The sequence below is a fragment of the Prionailurus viverrinus genome, chromosome A1 (assembly GCF_022837055.1).
Source record: "Prionailurus viverrinus isolate Anna chromosome A1, UM_Priviv_1.0, whole genome shotgun sequence".
Classification (NCBI taxonomy): domain Eukaryota; kingdom Metazoa; phylum Chordata; class Mammalia; order Carnivora; family Felidae; genus Prionailurus; species Prionailurus viverrinus.
In genome coordinates, this window is record NC_062561.1 from 116,852,626 (window position 1) to 116,868,896 (window position 16,271).

Here is a 16,271-nt window from a genome sequence, read left to right on the forward strand (position 1 = left end):
TGTTATCGGGTGATATGTTACCTCTCTGGAGGGGAACTTCTCTGGATTTTCTCGAAGTCTCCCAGGCTGGCTGAATGCTAAAATAGGCATACCAGGGGCGCCTGGGTGGCTCGGTCGGTTAAGCGTCCGACTTCGGTTCAGGTCATGATCTCGCGGTCCGTGAGTTCGAGCCCCGCGTCAGGCTCTGTGCTGACAGCTCAGAGCCTGGAGCCTGTTTCGGATTCTGTGTCTCCCTCTCTCTCTGCTCCTCCCCTGTTCATGCTCTGTCTCTCTCTGTCTCAAAAAAATAAATAAACGTTAAAAAAAAAAAAATTTAAAAAAAATAGAAGAAAAAAATATGCCTACCAAGTTTATTTAATGTTGGAGGGAGGTGAGATTGATTGGCTGTAATATTTTCAAATAATGTTGATAATTATATAATGTCCACATAAATATCCACATAGTAATGTGGATAAGTAACATGGGGATGACTTTTTAGACTTTATTACTAATGTATCAGGACAAGTTGAATATGCTTACGTCTTTGTGTTATCTTAATGTTGGGGATGGTGGCTTAAAGCACTAACCAGAATGGCATTACCAAACCATGTTGCTAAATAGTTGGCAGGATTTTAGGTTCCTCTCTAGTTTTTGTTTTTATGTCAAATTCTGTGTGAGAAAGGAAAATTAGATGCTGTTTGAAGCTCTTCATTACTCTAGGACAGGGCCTCCAGAGATAGATGATCCACCATTATTTCTTCAACTTTCACGTGCCTTTTGATGCCCTTGTTCCGTGAAAGGCGCCATTTCTGAGATATGTGTCATTGTGTCCTCCACAGAGAGGCTGCAGGCCAGGATGTTGACACAAAAGACATGCTCTAATACTCATTCATGGATTATATGAGGGCAGCTCAGGACCTGGTAGAACTGGCGAACAAACGATCCTGAATGAGGTAGGGGATGGCTAATATTTGGGAAATTGACACCAGAATCGGTGTTTGGACAATGATGAAGTAACAGTACAGGTTATATTCTTCCAACCTGCCCCCCAAAGAAAATCAACTTAGGAAATGGTGGCACCGCAAAATGTGTTAGAAATGGTGAGCAAGTTATAAAATCACAGATCTTGCCCATGTTGTGATAATTAACTCTCACGGGTCTCCCGGCGTTGCTCTGTTGTTGGGAGCATCACTACCTTCTTTAAAAGGTCAATCCCCTGCTGTTGCTAGTCCCCGGGGCTCTTGTGTAAAGTTGTCCGTGTCAGGAGTAGGTTGTTCCTAGGCAAAGGCCCATGGTTCTGGAATGCCTGTCCTTGTGGTCTGGGCTCTGGGGTTCAGAGTAGAGGCCATTTGTTGCTTCTCAGCTGTGCTCCCTGCCCAGTCACTTTGTTTGCGACACAACTTCCTGTACTGGTGGGGCCATTCCTGCACACTTCTTGCACCTGTTTCAGTAAAATTACAGAACTCATTAAGGTGACTGCCCATAGTGAGTTTTGTCTCGTCTTTATAGCCAAACTATCACTATACCCTAGCAATTTGGAGAACTTCCAGCATTTTCCATCTGATGCAATAACAGACAAATGGAAAGAGTCATTTTATTTTTACTGTTAGCAGTACCAAAGGGCGAGAGCAAGCCAGCTAGGATTTTTTGCCTCATACCCCTGGTACTGGGATGTCGTGTCCTTAATATTGTTGAATGCTGTTTATCGTTGAATAAACAAATGGTTAGGTTTGCCAACAGTACCAGACAAGCATAAATAAAGTTGGGTGAATCCTTTTACAAGAGGTAATAACTGTAGAAAAGGAAGCTGCAGTGAAATGGAGGTTTATTCTTAGCAAGGCTGTTTGTGAGCTGACCCTTTGGCCTCATCCCATCCTGTCTACTTTGGCCATAATGAACCCATTCACCTCCTCCAGTGTGCTCAGGTCTTTCTCACAGGCGGTTGTCTCTTACCAGACAGTGAAGGGTGAGTAGTCAGGGATTTCTGTTTATGCTTAACTCTCAATGTGATAATTGCTTCCTCTCAGTAGCTTTCTCTGACTTCCAGGACTTATTGTCTCTACTTTGAGCTTGCTGCGCTAAGTGCTTCCTCCCTCTCAGCTTGGTTTTGTAATTGCTGACATTAATGTCTGCCTCTCTCACTAGCCCCAGTGGAAGTTCTTGCTTACCATTATGTCCGTAGTGCCTGGAACCGCTGGTGCTGGGTCACAGTGGGTGCTTCTGGAAGTATTTGTGGAATGAACAAATGACTATGAATGGAATAAACCAACATGCCAGTGCTAAAACTTAATGAAAACTGTAAGCCTCAGAGGATAGAGCGGCACAAAACCAGTAATTCTAAAGCTTTTTTTAGCCCAACAAACCATACCCAAAATTATGGGTATGAGAATCAAGAAAAAGTGAGGGACCTAGAATATAAATACTCTGTTTACAAAGATCTTGTTAAAAGGCCAACAAATCAAGGAGTTAAAAAAAGACACAGAGGAGGTCGTTAGAATAAGATCTGCTCTCATGCTTTTAAACTTTAAGACAATTTTATAAATTCTGAAGGAGGATATGTGAGGATGGAGGGATAAGCATGACTTCTGGCTTTGGTGATAAGAATAGTTTCAAGCAAAGAGGTCTGTATGTAAGCAAGAGAATTTTTTCCTCCCGTGTCTGATACTCAGCCAAGTGACTTCTTAGTTTGAAGCAGAAAGAAAACATTTAAAGAACTTAAGGACCTGAAGTAGCCTGTGAAAAAAGAATTATAATTACAGAAATGACTACAAAAATTAGTGAAGAGCAGATATAAAAGGGGTTACCAACAAGGGTTAAATTAGTAGCAGGAAGGGATATCAGGGTCCTGTGAGTGGATAGATAGGAGGCCTACAGAGGTGTTCTAGCAGTTAAGATGAGCAGCCTGAAAATATTAGAAGGCACTAAGAAAACCTTTTTTTCCCCTGACTAGAGAAGTTCCCTTATTAAAACCTTCAGAAATACAAAAGAATATAAGTAACAATTGCCCATAGTTTCAGCACCCAGGGAAAACCACTATAAGTGGTTTTTTTTTTCCTTTTAGCCAAATTTTGTCTGTCTGCTGTTACTGTACAACTTAAAGTGTGAGAATTTTAATGTATAACTCAATGGGTTTTTGTAGTATTCATATAAACATGACTCAGCTCAAGATGTAGAACATTTCTATCATTCCAGAAGGCTCCCTTTGTGCCTCTTCCAGTCAATATCCGTAGATTCCTTTTGGCTGTTCTCAAACCTCATATACATGGAATCTTAGAGTGTGAAGTCTGTTGAATCTGGCTCCTTTTATGCATCATCATCTGTGAGATTCATCCACATGTAATATTTGTTCTTTCTTTCCTTTTCTTTCTTTTCTTTTTTTTCTTTTTTTTTTTTTTTTTGCTGGACAGTTTTCTGTTGTATATACCACAAGCTATCTGTTGTGCTGTGATGAGCATTTGGACAGTTCCCACTGTGGGGCTATTATAAATACAACTGCTTTGAATGTTCTTATGGACTCACTACACTTTAGTCCACATCTGAGAGCAGACTTACGGGGTCATAAATGCTGATATCAATAATATTTTTTCCATTGGGGCTGTTTAGTTTTTCCAGAGGAAAGTTCTTTACTGTATTCTCTTCAGGGTCAATGCCAGGCTACCAGGCATCTTGTAATTAAAAAATAATAACAACTTTGAAACATACCATTCTTTCCCGTGTGTGTACTTTGTTTGAGGTCTTATCTTACAGGACCACTTTCTGAAAGCAGAGTTGCTGGTCTTCTCATTGTATGTCTGAATGCTAATCCTGGGACTTGGAGCTTGTCTGGAATGGGATCGCCACATTGCAGTGTTCAGTGCGGTCTATTAATGGATCTTGGCTGCCGCTTGATTTGAGCTTATTTGAGGCCCTAACTTATCTTTAATAGTACAACTTCCAGTTTACATTTGACCCTTGGTGTAACACCCTCTGGTATAGTAGGGTGTGTATTTCACCTGAGCAAATTTATAAAGGGAAAATGTTTATGGTGCAGAGTTCAGTATCATACCTTAAATTGAAAGCTCATTTGTGTTTTGATTATATTAAGTGTTTTGCACTAGACTGTATCAGTGTTAGGTAGCCTCTGTTTTGTTTTTGCTTTGGTTGGCTTCTGTACAAACTTGGGATTCCCAATTGATTAAGCAAAGTCGTGCTTTTCAAATGCCAGCCCCACGATCTTTGATCTCAGCACAGATGCTGTTTCTGTGGCTTTCCCTTTTACTGGAATTTTTTTAACTTGAAGGAAAATGAAGATAGATGCAGATTTTTATCCCTTTAAGATGACTGTGTGTCTTCAGAACACAGGGACAGAAGGAGGGGGCACGGTAGCTGGAGTGCCTGCGTGGTGTATGCTCTTTATAAGTGCCTCTTGGGATTTCCCCCCTTGACATGAAGTAATTCCTCAGGTAGAAGGAGAAAGGTACATCCCAGAAATGAGGGGGAAACATGATGGAGGGAGGAGAGAGGGCACATACATTATTGAGGGTTCCAGGAAGAGAACAGCATGGGGATAATGGGGATAGATGTAAGTAGATAGATCAAGATGAGTCATGAAACATTGAAGTCTGAAGCTGTAATAGTTTTATACGCTTTGTTCTTTTTTCCTTCTCACGGGTCGCTGTTCTCAGAACAATGTCTGCAGACTTTGGTCCGGACTTTGCTAGAGTGAGAATGATCATTACTACAGGGTCTTGTTGGACTAATCAAGATAAAATACTGTTTCAATGGGATTAGGCCCTTTCACAGGAGACTCCACTCCCCATATACTGAATTTCTGGAAAGCTTAGTTACGATGACTGTGTTCTTCTGTGACTTAAAAAGTAAATAATGGAATAGCCATTGGGGGGAAAGGGTCAATGAGACTGAGTTCTATTGCAAACAAGCGCTCACTAGGTTTTCCACAGCCTTCTTGGTAGAAGTCTTTGCATTAGGATAAGGCGAAAGCCATTCCCAGGTCAGAGTGTGATGTCATGTTGGCAGAGAGCAGAGAAGGAAAAGAACTCTAGTTTTTTTCTGAATCCCTGTTAGGCCCCTGGAAAAATAAGAGCCTCTAAAATGAGGGACAGAATGCAGATGTCAAAATAGAGACTCTGGAGCCATTCTGCTTCCATATTATGAAGTTTGAATTTATAATCACCTCCTTCAAGTGACACACTCACCTCCTGCTGGGTTTAAGCCCCGGCTCCTATCTAGCTGTCTGTTTACCACTTTTCTAAAAATCACTCTCCTTATGTCTTCCTTGTTAACCAGTTGCCCAAGGCATAGGTTTGAGCCTCACTTATCTCCGTACCTCACTACTTAGCACAGTGCCAGGCGGTCAGCACTGTATAACTGTACGCGTGCTTGAATGTCGCTCAGAAGAGTTCATTAGCCTACTATATTATTGGTTCCTAGACCTGGAAGTTCTGTAGAGGTCTAAAAGGTTAGGGTAGGTTTCAGCCTGTTTTCTTTATAAACTGTTATACAGTCATCTGGAATCCCATTTCTTTTTTCTCTTGCTCTGCTTTTCTGAAGTGCCTGCTTCACCTTAAGGCTGGCTTCCTCAAGGCTCAGAAGCCCTGTCCTTGCCAGACTTAGTGTGTGCCGGAGTTCAGGGAAAAGGGAGGCTGGGAGTGTGTTCGGAGAGCGCCAAGCTCTTAATTTTCAAACCACTTCAGAACCGATCCCAGCGGCCGAGGGATGCCATGTGTGACTGGCTTAGTCCTGGATTCCTTGAACCAATCTTGATCACAAAGGGAAAAGGGTGACCTGGACTGGGTTAGGTAGCCCTGGTCTCACCCTGGAGCTGGTACGGAGAAAGAATGGATGGATACCTGACTGGAAATGTGACCACTATTGTGTAGGGGGATGTGATTGTGTGGGATTCATCCTGCCACTGTTGGACCTGCCAAGTCTACTGTTACTTGAATCCGGATTTTCTAGGGAACGTTTATAGTTATTTTGTTCTTTACATATGTGCAAAGTCCCTTACAAATTTATCGATTGTATGTTATGGAGAACAAGTAGTGAAATTATTAAATTTTGAGTATGAGAGTCTTCCTTCTGTTAACTTTTTAATTGGTGATAGAAGACCTCTGAATAGGTAAAAAGTTAAATATCAGTATTGCAGGTGGGTAACAGCGCAAGACAGTAAGATGACAGATAGCACGTTCGTCCAGAATATGTACTTTGCATTCCCCAGTGATACTTTTAATCTGAAGTCCTTGGAATGTCAGGCACTGCAAGGGTTGCAGGGTTGATGGAGAGGAGATACCGGCCCACCAGACTTCAAGCCCAGTCATGAGAATGGTTAACGAGCGTTTGGGGGCTGGGAAGCAATGGCCTGTCTCACAGAAGCAAACCACCAAGAACAGGAACCTATACACACAAATGTGGGGGTTCCTGGTGAGCCCTCCAGGGTCCTGGGAGCCTGGATGGTCTGAGGAGATGCTCAGCATCCTGTGTGGAGAGCTCTGCCCTCAGTCCAGTGAAGCCTGGACACACCGTTCAACTGCTGAGAGCCGTGGGTCTTTGGTGGGTCATTGCCGAAGTGCTTCTTGTTAGAGGATCCAATGTGGCCCAGCCCTGGTTGGGCTGGTTCAGCCTCCACTGGTCTGACTCAAGATTAGTGCCATTAGACTTTCTGCCTTCTTCCTAGAGCTATGTATGCAGCCACATTTGTGGACATTTGAGAGAATTAAAAAAAAAAAAAAAATCCTGTTCTTGTACCAGGCATCATGCTAAGCTCCAGGGTCATAGTGATGATCCAAAGGTGACCTGATCCCTGCTGTCACAGCCTATGCCTAGTGAGGAAGGCAGGCAGAAGGCATATAACCAGGTACATAAGCTAATTAGTCAGTTGTGGGAATGGTGAGAAAGAAACAATGGGCAAAACTGAAGGTTTACAAGAGGTTTGAGATCCTTTAAGGGATTTTGTAAATTTATTCTTGGGTTGAAGTTTTTTTCCTAATGATTTCCACGGATTAGATGAGAATAATTTTCATTGTTTGTCTCTTAGGTACATTCTGCAGGTCCCCGATGAACCCAGGGAACCCTCCACCGTATCCGGGCCCTGGTCCGACGGCCCCGTACCCACCTTATCCACAACAACCAATGGGACCAGAGGGCTACCCTCCAGGACCTATGGGGGGACCCTACCCACCTCCTCAGGGTTACCCCTACCAAGGATACCCACAGTATGGCTGGCAGGGCGGACCTCAGGAGCCTCCTAAAACCACAGGTACTGGGAGTTGGGTATGTGTATATGTGTATGTGGGTGTGCATGTGCACAGTCCCATGTCATCAAAGGAAATGTTTGCATGTTTTCTTTGGCAGAGAAGTCACGCTAGCCTTTGTGTGCTGTGGTTGACGTTCCCAAGGCTTGGTGACCGCTTAAGGTAGCTTCTAACTCCTGAGAAGGACTTCTTTCTCAGGAGGCCTGCATCCGTTCTTTCTACTTCCTCTATGTCTCTTATCCCTCTGGGGCTGATGACTTCCTGGTCGATGTGTTTTCTGATGGCCCCTTTTGGGGTACCGGTGGGGGAAAGTACTGATTGGGTTCTTGCCCTGACACCCAGTTTCGTATTTTAGATTTGGCCTGCTGGGATTATTTTCTCTCTTGGTTTGTTGACCTCCAAGTCGTCCTCTTGTCCCTACTCTTGGGTTGATGTTCTTTGCTTAAATGTTTTCATAATTCTCTTGAACTTGCTAGCTGAGTTTTCAGCAGGCCTATGAGTCCTTCTTGTGCGCTAGAACAGTGCTACTCAAAGCTGAGTCTGCAGATAAGTGCCAGTCTGTGAATGTGATAAGTACAGAAAGTACGAGTAAACAGAAGAACTTGTAGAGTAATTTGACATTGCTGTGACATTCAAGCAGGTGATCTTGCATTGTACAATACGTCTCAATCTGTGGTGGATTAGAATGGACACGTCTTGAGAAGCACTGTGCTAGATGTCTTGGTGACTGTCAGAACTGTTGTGTGACCTTCTGGTTTGCTCTTTTACAGTGCCTTCAGCTTTTTAGATTAGCTAATTCTTTTTTTTTTTTTTTTTTTTAATTTTTTTTTTTTCAACATTTATTTATTTTTGGGACAGAGAGAGACAGAGCATGAACGGGGGAGGGGCAGAGAGAGAGGGAGACACAGAATCGGAAACAGGCTCCAGGCTCCGAGCCATCAGCCCAGAGCCTGACGCGGGGCTCGAACTCACGGACCGTGAGATCGTGACCTGGCTGAAGTCGGACGCTTAACTACTGCGCCACCCAGGCGCCCCAGTTTAGCTAATTCTTAATGAGTGCTTGTGTGCCAAGTGGTCTCTTAAGAGCTTTATGTACATTAACATTTAATTCTTGGAACAATCTTATGAGGTTGTTCCCATTTTACAGTGAAGCCATTGAGTCACAGAGTGGCATACGGACTTGGCCAGCTAGAAGGGGCAGATTCCAGATTCGAATCCTGATGGTTTGGCTTTGGAATCTGTGCCTATAACTTTTTTCTCCAGCTGGATGATTTTAGATTTATCTATAACTGCAGGTACATCCTTCAGCTGAAGTGAAAGTGTGTAGTCCATTCTGTCAACAGCTTCTGTGTAGAAACTGTTTCTGATTCAAAGGAGGGAGGTCTTCCTAGTTATTCTTAATCTGTGTCTGGTAATCAGTAAGGACTTAATAAAGGTGTGTTGAATGGGTAGGTAGCTGGGTAGATAGCTAAGCAGAATCTAAGTCTGTTTATGGTTCAGAATTTTGTTTTTTGTTTTTTGTTTGTTTTACAGTAGAAATTGTAGTAAAAATATCTTTTGTTTTTCTTTGTTGGGAAACCAGTTTTTTGAAAACCATGTGATTGGAGGTGACAGGTGCTTGTGGGAATGAGGCTTACCAAGGAGTATACTTGCAATACATTTGGGGTCTCCTGGGATGATATTTAATGATAACAACTGTAACAACTAGTATTTCTGAAGCCTAGTACCTAGTACTGGCCTCATGTAACTTTCACAAGAGCCCTATAGCTTTGGTCCCATGTTACAGAGGTAGAATCTGAGGCTTGGAGAGGTTGTGTGTCAGTTATTCCTCGTATAACATACCACCCCAAAACTCAGTGGCTTAAAACAACAATGACCTATTCTCATGATTCTGTGAGTTGGCTTCGTATGATCTCTCCTGGGGTCACTTAATTCAGCTGTCAGCCTGGTCGGGGCTGGTATGTCCCAGATGTCTTCATTCACATGAGTAGGGCCCTGGTTTACTTCCACGAGGCCCCTCTCTACCTGTTGTCTCTCATCTACCCTGGCTTGTTTGCATGGTGGTTAGCTTCTAAGGGGGTGAGTGTACGTACGATCTTGCCAGCCTTTTCATGTCTAGGCCCAGAAGTGGTCCACCATCACTTACCCATATTCTTTTGTTCAAAGCAAGTCACAAGGCTGGCTGGATTCGATAGGAGGGGAAATAGATGTCATCGATACCCTGCCCCCCGCCCCCCCGATTTGGTAACAACTTTATTGAGAGATATAGTCGGGAGTTGTATGACCATCACCGCTAATTGCGGAACATTTCATCACCCCAAAGAAAGCCATATCCTTTAGCAATCACTCCCATTTCCTTAACCTTCCCCCTCCATACATCTCTTTTATCTCTGTAGATTTGTCTGTTCTGGACATTTCTTATAAAATGAATCCTATAATATGGCCTTTTATGACTGGCTCTTTCACTTAGCGTAACGTGTTAAAGGCTCCTCCGCGTGTGTCAGTACTCCATTCTTTGTGTTGCCAAATAACACCCCATTGTATGGATATATCACATTTTCTTTATCCATTCATGCTTGGGTTTCTACTTTTTGTGATGAATAGTAAGTCATGGCTATTATAAACATTCATGTAAATTAAACTCTGTCTCAGGAGGAACAGCATGTGAATGTAGAGCAGGAGGAATTGTTGGTGACCATCTTGGCAGACGGTTTACCGCTTTCCACTCTGTACCCAGCAGTTTATGTCTTCCCCAGCCCTCCCCACGCACAAAATACACCCATCCCTTCCAAGACCAGCAGGTGGCTCATCAGTCATTACATCCACTTCAAGTCAAGGGTGTCATCATCTGGTATCTGTAAGTAGACGGGGCCTCTCACCTGCCACGCTGCTCCTGTGACTGCCCACCCTGCATTTCTGCTCTGCCCCACCCTGCACACCTCAGAGGTGAAACAAAATGTCACTCCTCTATGAAGCTTCCCCTTTGGTATCCCACCTCTATGGTAGAAGTAACCAATCCCATGTGCTTCAGCTGCAGCCTATACAGACTTCTTTCAGAGCACCTCCTCTCTGAATTAAGTTAATTTTTGTGTTCTGTCTAGTTTACCTCCTTAATGTCTGAATTCAGTCAACTTAGCTGGTGCCATCTTAGTGCAGGCTTTCAGCATTTGTGTTACGTTTCGCCAAGGTTCTTAAGACTGCAAGTGACAGCATCTCAGCCTTAAAAATTAACCAACAGTAGAGGGTTGCCAGAGACCTGAGTAGAGGCTGCAAAATGACAGATAGTGACCAACACAGACACAAAAAAAGGGACACTGAGAGGACAGAGATGACACAAGGAACAAAAAACCTGTGAGAAAAAAAGGGGGGGAAATATCTCTAATAGCCTTAGGTATGTGGGAAGATAAATCTTAATGAAATAAGAATAGGGATGCTATATAAAAAGGAACTCGGGAAACAAAAGCATTTAGCCAAGAAGACTGTGAAACCAACCTCAGCCCAAGGAATAGGTCCAAAAGACTCATTCAGATAGCTAGATCTTGCCAAACCAGAATTGACGGCTTTTTGCCACAGGTGAAAGGTTGACATAGTGCTATGTAACAACCACCCCAAGTTAGAGATTCTGTAATTTGGAAAGGGCTTGGGTGGAAATCCCTGCTCCCCATGGCATCTCCTGGGGCTGGAACATAGATGATAATCGAGGCCCTTGGTTGGCTATGAGATTTATGAACTCTCCTCTTGGCTCTATACAGCATGCCTAAAGGGGTGCTCTTGGGTTGGCTTGCATCTGCAGTACAGAGAAGCCGTGTGGTTTTGCAGAAGCTTCAGAAGGGAGAGGGTTGTGGGAGCGTGATGGCAATCTGACTGCAGTCAGAGGGAGAGTCAGAAGATACCCACACTTAGACGCTACTATCTTTACATGTGTTCCTAACCAGTGCACTTCTTCACTCCTATGGGCTTTGTTTCACACTCTTATTTCCCTTGAAAGTTTCATTTAAGTTCAGCCATATTCTGTCAACTGTTGCTGTTTGGTGAAATCTTGTACTTCCGGTTCGTTATAACAAATAATTGCTCTTCCAAATACCAAAAAAACCCCACAGAACCTCGCATCTGATGTCTCTCTTTCCCTCTTCTCCTCCACTTCGCCCCTCAGTGGGACTAAGTTGGGCATCCTGACAACACAGTGGCCTCAGGAAGTGGGACTCCTTCAGTGTCCGTGTGCAAAAAAAGAGAAAAAGGAAACAGACTTTAGTTAATTTCTAGTTCTGAAACAGTTGCGGACTTAAAAAAAGGATGCAGAAATAGTACAAATGATTTCACCCAGATTTCCCCAAACCTTACATCACTACCATGTAACGATCCTGCCCAGGCCCGGAAGACTCACAACAGCGCTTGGATCCCGCTCCATGGCCCAAGCAGCCATGGGTCTGTGTGGGTGGGATTCAAGGGGGGGCGAGACAGAGTTCAGTGCTTGGGAGGACAGTGGCAAAGCCACACTGCAGAATGGCATATGTGTTGGGGGACCTTTGCAAGCCCTACAGCAAGTCCCAGTGGTGATGGGTAGACTCCTGTTCAGTGAGGCATTCTAACTAACAAAACTGCTGGTAGGCTCTTGTTGACCATGCCGTAGTTACAGAATTGTTCAAAGTGAAAATTTAAACAAAACAATATCTCCAGTCGTAGAAAATCGATTTAAGGAAGATTTCTGTGAATTGGTGAGAAAGTCGTGAAAGAAGAGACATTTTAAAATGCTGCCACCAAAATCAAAATGACACCCCCTCAGATACCCTCAGATCATCAGCAGTGGAGGTCCTCAGGTGCTCGCCCAGTTACTCACCTTCCAAGCTCATGGCAGACCTTGGAGTCTCATGTGGTCCTCTCTGCTTAGCCCTAATGTGACCTCACAATCCTCCTTACCACGGTGCCCTAGGCAGTGGCTGTGAATAGGCTTGAATCCAGTTGAACTGGATGAGATGAAGCCTCTTAACCATTCCTTGTGAGCTAACCTCCTCCTTTTAGAGAGATTTAAACCAAAGCCCAGAGAGGTTTAGTGACTTCCCCAGGGTCAGCGAGTTCAAGAAGGATGTAGTCGTGATTCCAAGCTAAGTGCTTTTCCTCATTTCATCCTAGTGCTATGGGCCCGCATGTTTCACAGCAGTTCTCAGACTCCCACGTCAGGAAAATACCCACGTTTGCAGCCCATTCCATACTCCCCCGCTGCCACCCCACCCCACCCCCAGCCACCACAAACAAACACAAAAACCTGGTAGTTTAGAGCAGGGCACCAGATTCCTAGTAGTAGGCAGAGGCAAAGTGGATTATGATTAATCTGGATTCAGATCCCCTTATTAACACAGGGACCTGGGCAGGTTACTTAACCGCGGTGATCTTTGCATGCCTGCCTCCCCTTGGAAGCATCACAGAGGCTTTCTCTCCTTCACCTCTGCCTCCCACAGCACCTAGAGAAGTGCTGCCACATAGTATGTGCTCAGTAAATGCGTGTTGGTGGAATGGAAATGCCGCCATTTCGAAAGGTGGTTGTGAATTCAGGTGAGTTGTCTGGGTCCCTTTCCCTCTGCGCTCCTTCCCATGCTATTTACCTCTTGCGAATTCAGATACTGGGATTTTATACGTGTTCTTCTGGGTTAGGACTGTGATATCAGGCAAGGTATTGATTTAAAATGAAAGAAATTCTATTACAGCAGAGTCCTTGGGATGTCCCCATGGAGTTCAAAAGCCCAATTGGCCTTTGAACTGGGTTTCTAGGCCTGCAAATCAGGAACTGAAAGTGACCTTGGTACGGTTCTTTGTAATTTGAAGATGCAAAAGGAGAGTGTCTGTTCCAGGAGTGCCCTACTGGGTCATTGGCCAACCAACTAGAAGTTCAAAGTGGCCTGTCCTTTAGTCCAAGGTCAGCAGTTGGGGGGAGGGTGGTGATAGAATGGCATATTTCTCCTTCTGGATGCTCTTCTTGGTGTCTGACACTGCTCTCATCAGTCATTGTGAGGCTAGAAGAGGAAGGAATTTAATGGTCTGGCATCTCTGGCTAATTGGCTTCAGGTGTGGAATTACAGCCTGGCTTGTTGGAGCCTTTTATGCCTTTTTTCATCAGAAACTCCGATCGGGCGTTTTCATTGCCCTGGGAAGCCTTTCCAGCATAAAGTCCAGCTCAGAGCCGCCTTTGCCAGGTATCAGATGACAGAATGTCCCAGCGAGGGCGCTGCCTGGTGCCACCAAAAGCAGCGCTGGCTTAGGAATCTAGGTGGAGTGTCTCTCATTTCCGGGGCTTCGGGTTTTTTTCTGTAAAGCTGCGATGACAGGACTGTGATGTAGAATAAAGTAATACGCCTTGTACAGTTTATGGCACGTTTGTGGGCAGAGAGGAAGTTTAGTTTTCTCCTTCAGCCCACATAAATTTTCTGAATTTTTGCTTATGGGTGGATGGGGGTGGTGAAGACAGTTCGCCTTCAGGGGCGAGGTGGGAAAGCCAATTGCTGAGTGTCACTTGGGTCTCCCCTGAGCATCCCCACTGGCCTGAGGCACCTGGGACAACTCCTGAGTCGCCCTCTGCAGTCATGGCCACATGGCCAGTCTCCCTCCCTGCTCTCGCTCCTGCTGTCTGCTTTCTGTTTGTTCAGACTCCCTAATTGCTTTCCATGTCACTCAGAGTAAAAGCCAGAGACCTTCCAGTGACCAGCAAGGCCCTCTCAGAGCCAGCTGCCCCCTGCACCCTCTGCCCCGCCCTCTCCGGCTGCCCGTTCGCTCACCAGGTCCACTCCCCTCCAGGGCTTTGCCTTTTCTCAGAAATCTAAAGGAATATGTTCTCGCTTCTCGTAGTCTGCAGGCACGTGGTCATAGAGGCCGTCCAGCTGCCTCCCTTCACCCTTTGCCTAAACGGGCACCCCACCCGGGCACTCTCTATCCCTGTTCTCATCTCCTTTCCCTATGTAGTACTATTATGTGTTCCTTGGCTGCCTCTCTCCTCCTGCCGGAATATAAGCTCCTTTATACATACATATATGTACGGCCCCTTTGTATGTTAGGTTCACTCCTCAAATAGTTCCTACTATTTGTGGAATGATCGAGCGTCCTCTTCCCCCCTGATATCCTCTACCTGCTCAGGTGTCTTGTGAGTCATTCTCCTTTAGGCCTTACCTGGGGTTCTTTTAGTCCTTGTCTGGGGAGAATCCTGGGAGTGGTCCTGAGAGCCGCTCTGTGTGGGGCCTGGTGCTGAACGTTGTATATCCTTTATTGTTTAATTGGCCTGACCGCTCTGGGAGGTGGGTCCTTTCAAAGGAGGGGTTTTGCCAAGGTCGGAGCTAGTGAGTGGTGGGGCATTCTCATACTCACTTTCACTGGGGCCTGTCTCTGCTTCACCGGCTCTGCTCGACGAGAGGTGGTCCGCGCCAGTGGGCTCTGCTCCGCCGCTGCCTTCATCGCCTGAGGTCTGAGCTCAGCGTACTTGGTGCCTCTTTTGTGCTTCTTCCTTGTTGGTCTCCTGGTTTATCTTGGCCTCCTGGTTCTTCGTGGCAAGAGTTGGCTGCCTTACAAAACGCTCCTTTACATCTTATCCTCAGTTTCTCTTTGTTTAGCCCATTTAATCTTTGTCCTTCCTCTCACATCTCTTAGCCCATAGCCTGGGTAATTCATTTGAGTCTTCTGATGCCCAAATGGTGTTCGCATGGAATTCCTTAGAATGTCCTTGTGTTTCACACGGGACTGGGCCAGCGTCTTTAAGACTCGAGCCAGGCCAGGGGCGCCTAGGTGGCTCAGTCGGTTGAGTGTCCAGCTCTTCACTTTGGCTCAGTTCATGATCTCACGGTTTTTGGGATCTAGCCCCATACTGGGTTCTGTGCTGACAGCGTGGAGTCTGTTTGGGATTCTCTCTCCCTGTCTCTCTGCCCTGGTTCCGCTCGTACCCTCTCTGTCAAAATAAGTAAACTTAAAAAAAAATTAGCCAGGCCTGTCATAATTGAGAAGCTGTGGTTTCTGACACAGGAAGTGGGCTTAGTCACATATACTCTTTGCTGTGAGGAAGAGACAGATCCAGTGGCCAGAAGGATGGTGGCCTCTAGAGAGAGAGAGAAAGAGGAGGAGGAAGATGAACAAGGAAGGAGTAGGAGATGGACACAGTTCGTTTCCCAGACCCAGCACAGTAGCTGGTCGTGGGACTTGAGAAAGATCTCCTGACAGAATGAATCCCCAGGCCCTGTGCAGATGAAAGTGCACACCTGGAGACGGGAGTTGACTGTGGCCTGATGCAGCCTGAACACGGCCCCTCAACTAAGGGAAGATGGGCTGCTTTTGGGGTCCCCCTGGTATTTGTGGCTCTTGACAAGGGCTCTGACATCAACTGTTTCTCTCAGCCATCTTGAGGGTCTCTTTTCCCTCCTCAGAGATGGCATGGGCCTTTATGGCTCATTGGCCTGAGAACTTGTTGAGCCTTGCTTTGGAGGAGAAGCTGTTCCTTCTCTTTGCAGTGTTCTGATGGCTTCCATTTAGGTTGCAGGCTTTGCTACTGGCTTGGGTTTCTGTGTGAGAGGCCAGAGGTTTTGATTTCACTGAGGGTAAAGAGGTTTTGGTGGCAGCAGTTTCCTCCCCTAGCCCTTGGGCATGGCGGAGTAGGAACTACACAAGGTGAGGGTTTCAACATTTCTTTCTCCCTCCTTAATGGTTTGGTATTATTCTTAGAATAAAGGCCAGGATTCCAAAAGGCTTGAGGTCGTTCATGTTCTGGCCCTGCTACCAGATTCCAGTTCATTTCCTCAGCCTCGCCAGGCCTGTCTTCCCACGTAGCTTTCGTAAATGGTATTTCCTCTGTATGACTGAAAAGTCTTGACACCTCTCTTGGCTCAAGTAACCCTTATTAAATCCTTCCCATCTTGCTCATGTGGCACTTCAGCGATGTTGAGTGCTACTTTCCACCCCCTAGTCTGGGTCAGCTTTCTGTCCTCCACTGGTTTGTAATTTTTTTTTATCTTAGCTGTAGTTATAGAATTAAGGTCTTCCACGATAGCAGAGACTTTGTCTAATTAGACTGTT

The 16,271-nt window shown here is 45.3% G+C and overlaps 1 protein-coding gene across 1 annotated transcript in view; it reads left to right on the plus strand.

Annotated features, from left to right (window-relative positions):
- The window catches only part of CYSTM1 (cysteine rich transmembrane module containing 1), a 39,952-nt gene that overhangs the window by 6,197 nt on the left and 17,484 nt on the right, over positions 1 to 16,271 (plus strand). Inside the window, exon 2 of the mRNA XM_047851464.1 lies at positions 7,013 to 7,234. Coding sequence (XP_047707420.1) covers positions 7,033 to 7,234 — 202 coding nt within the window. The 5' untranslated portion in view covers positions 7,013 to 7,032. The remainder of the gene's footprint in view (positions 1 to 7,012; positions 7,235 to 16,271) is intronic.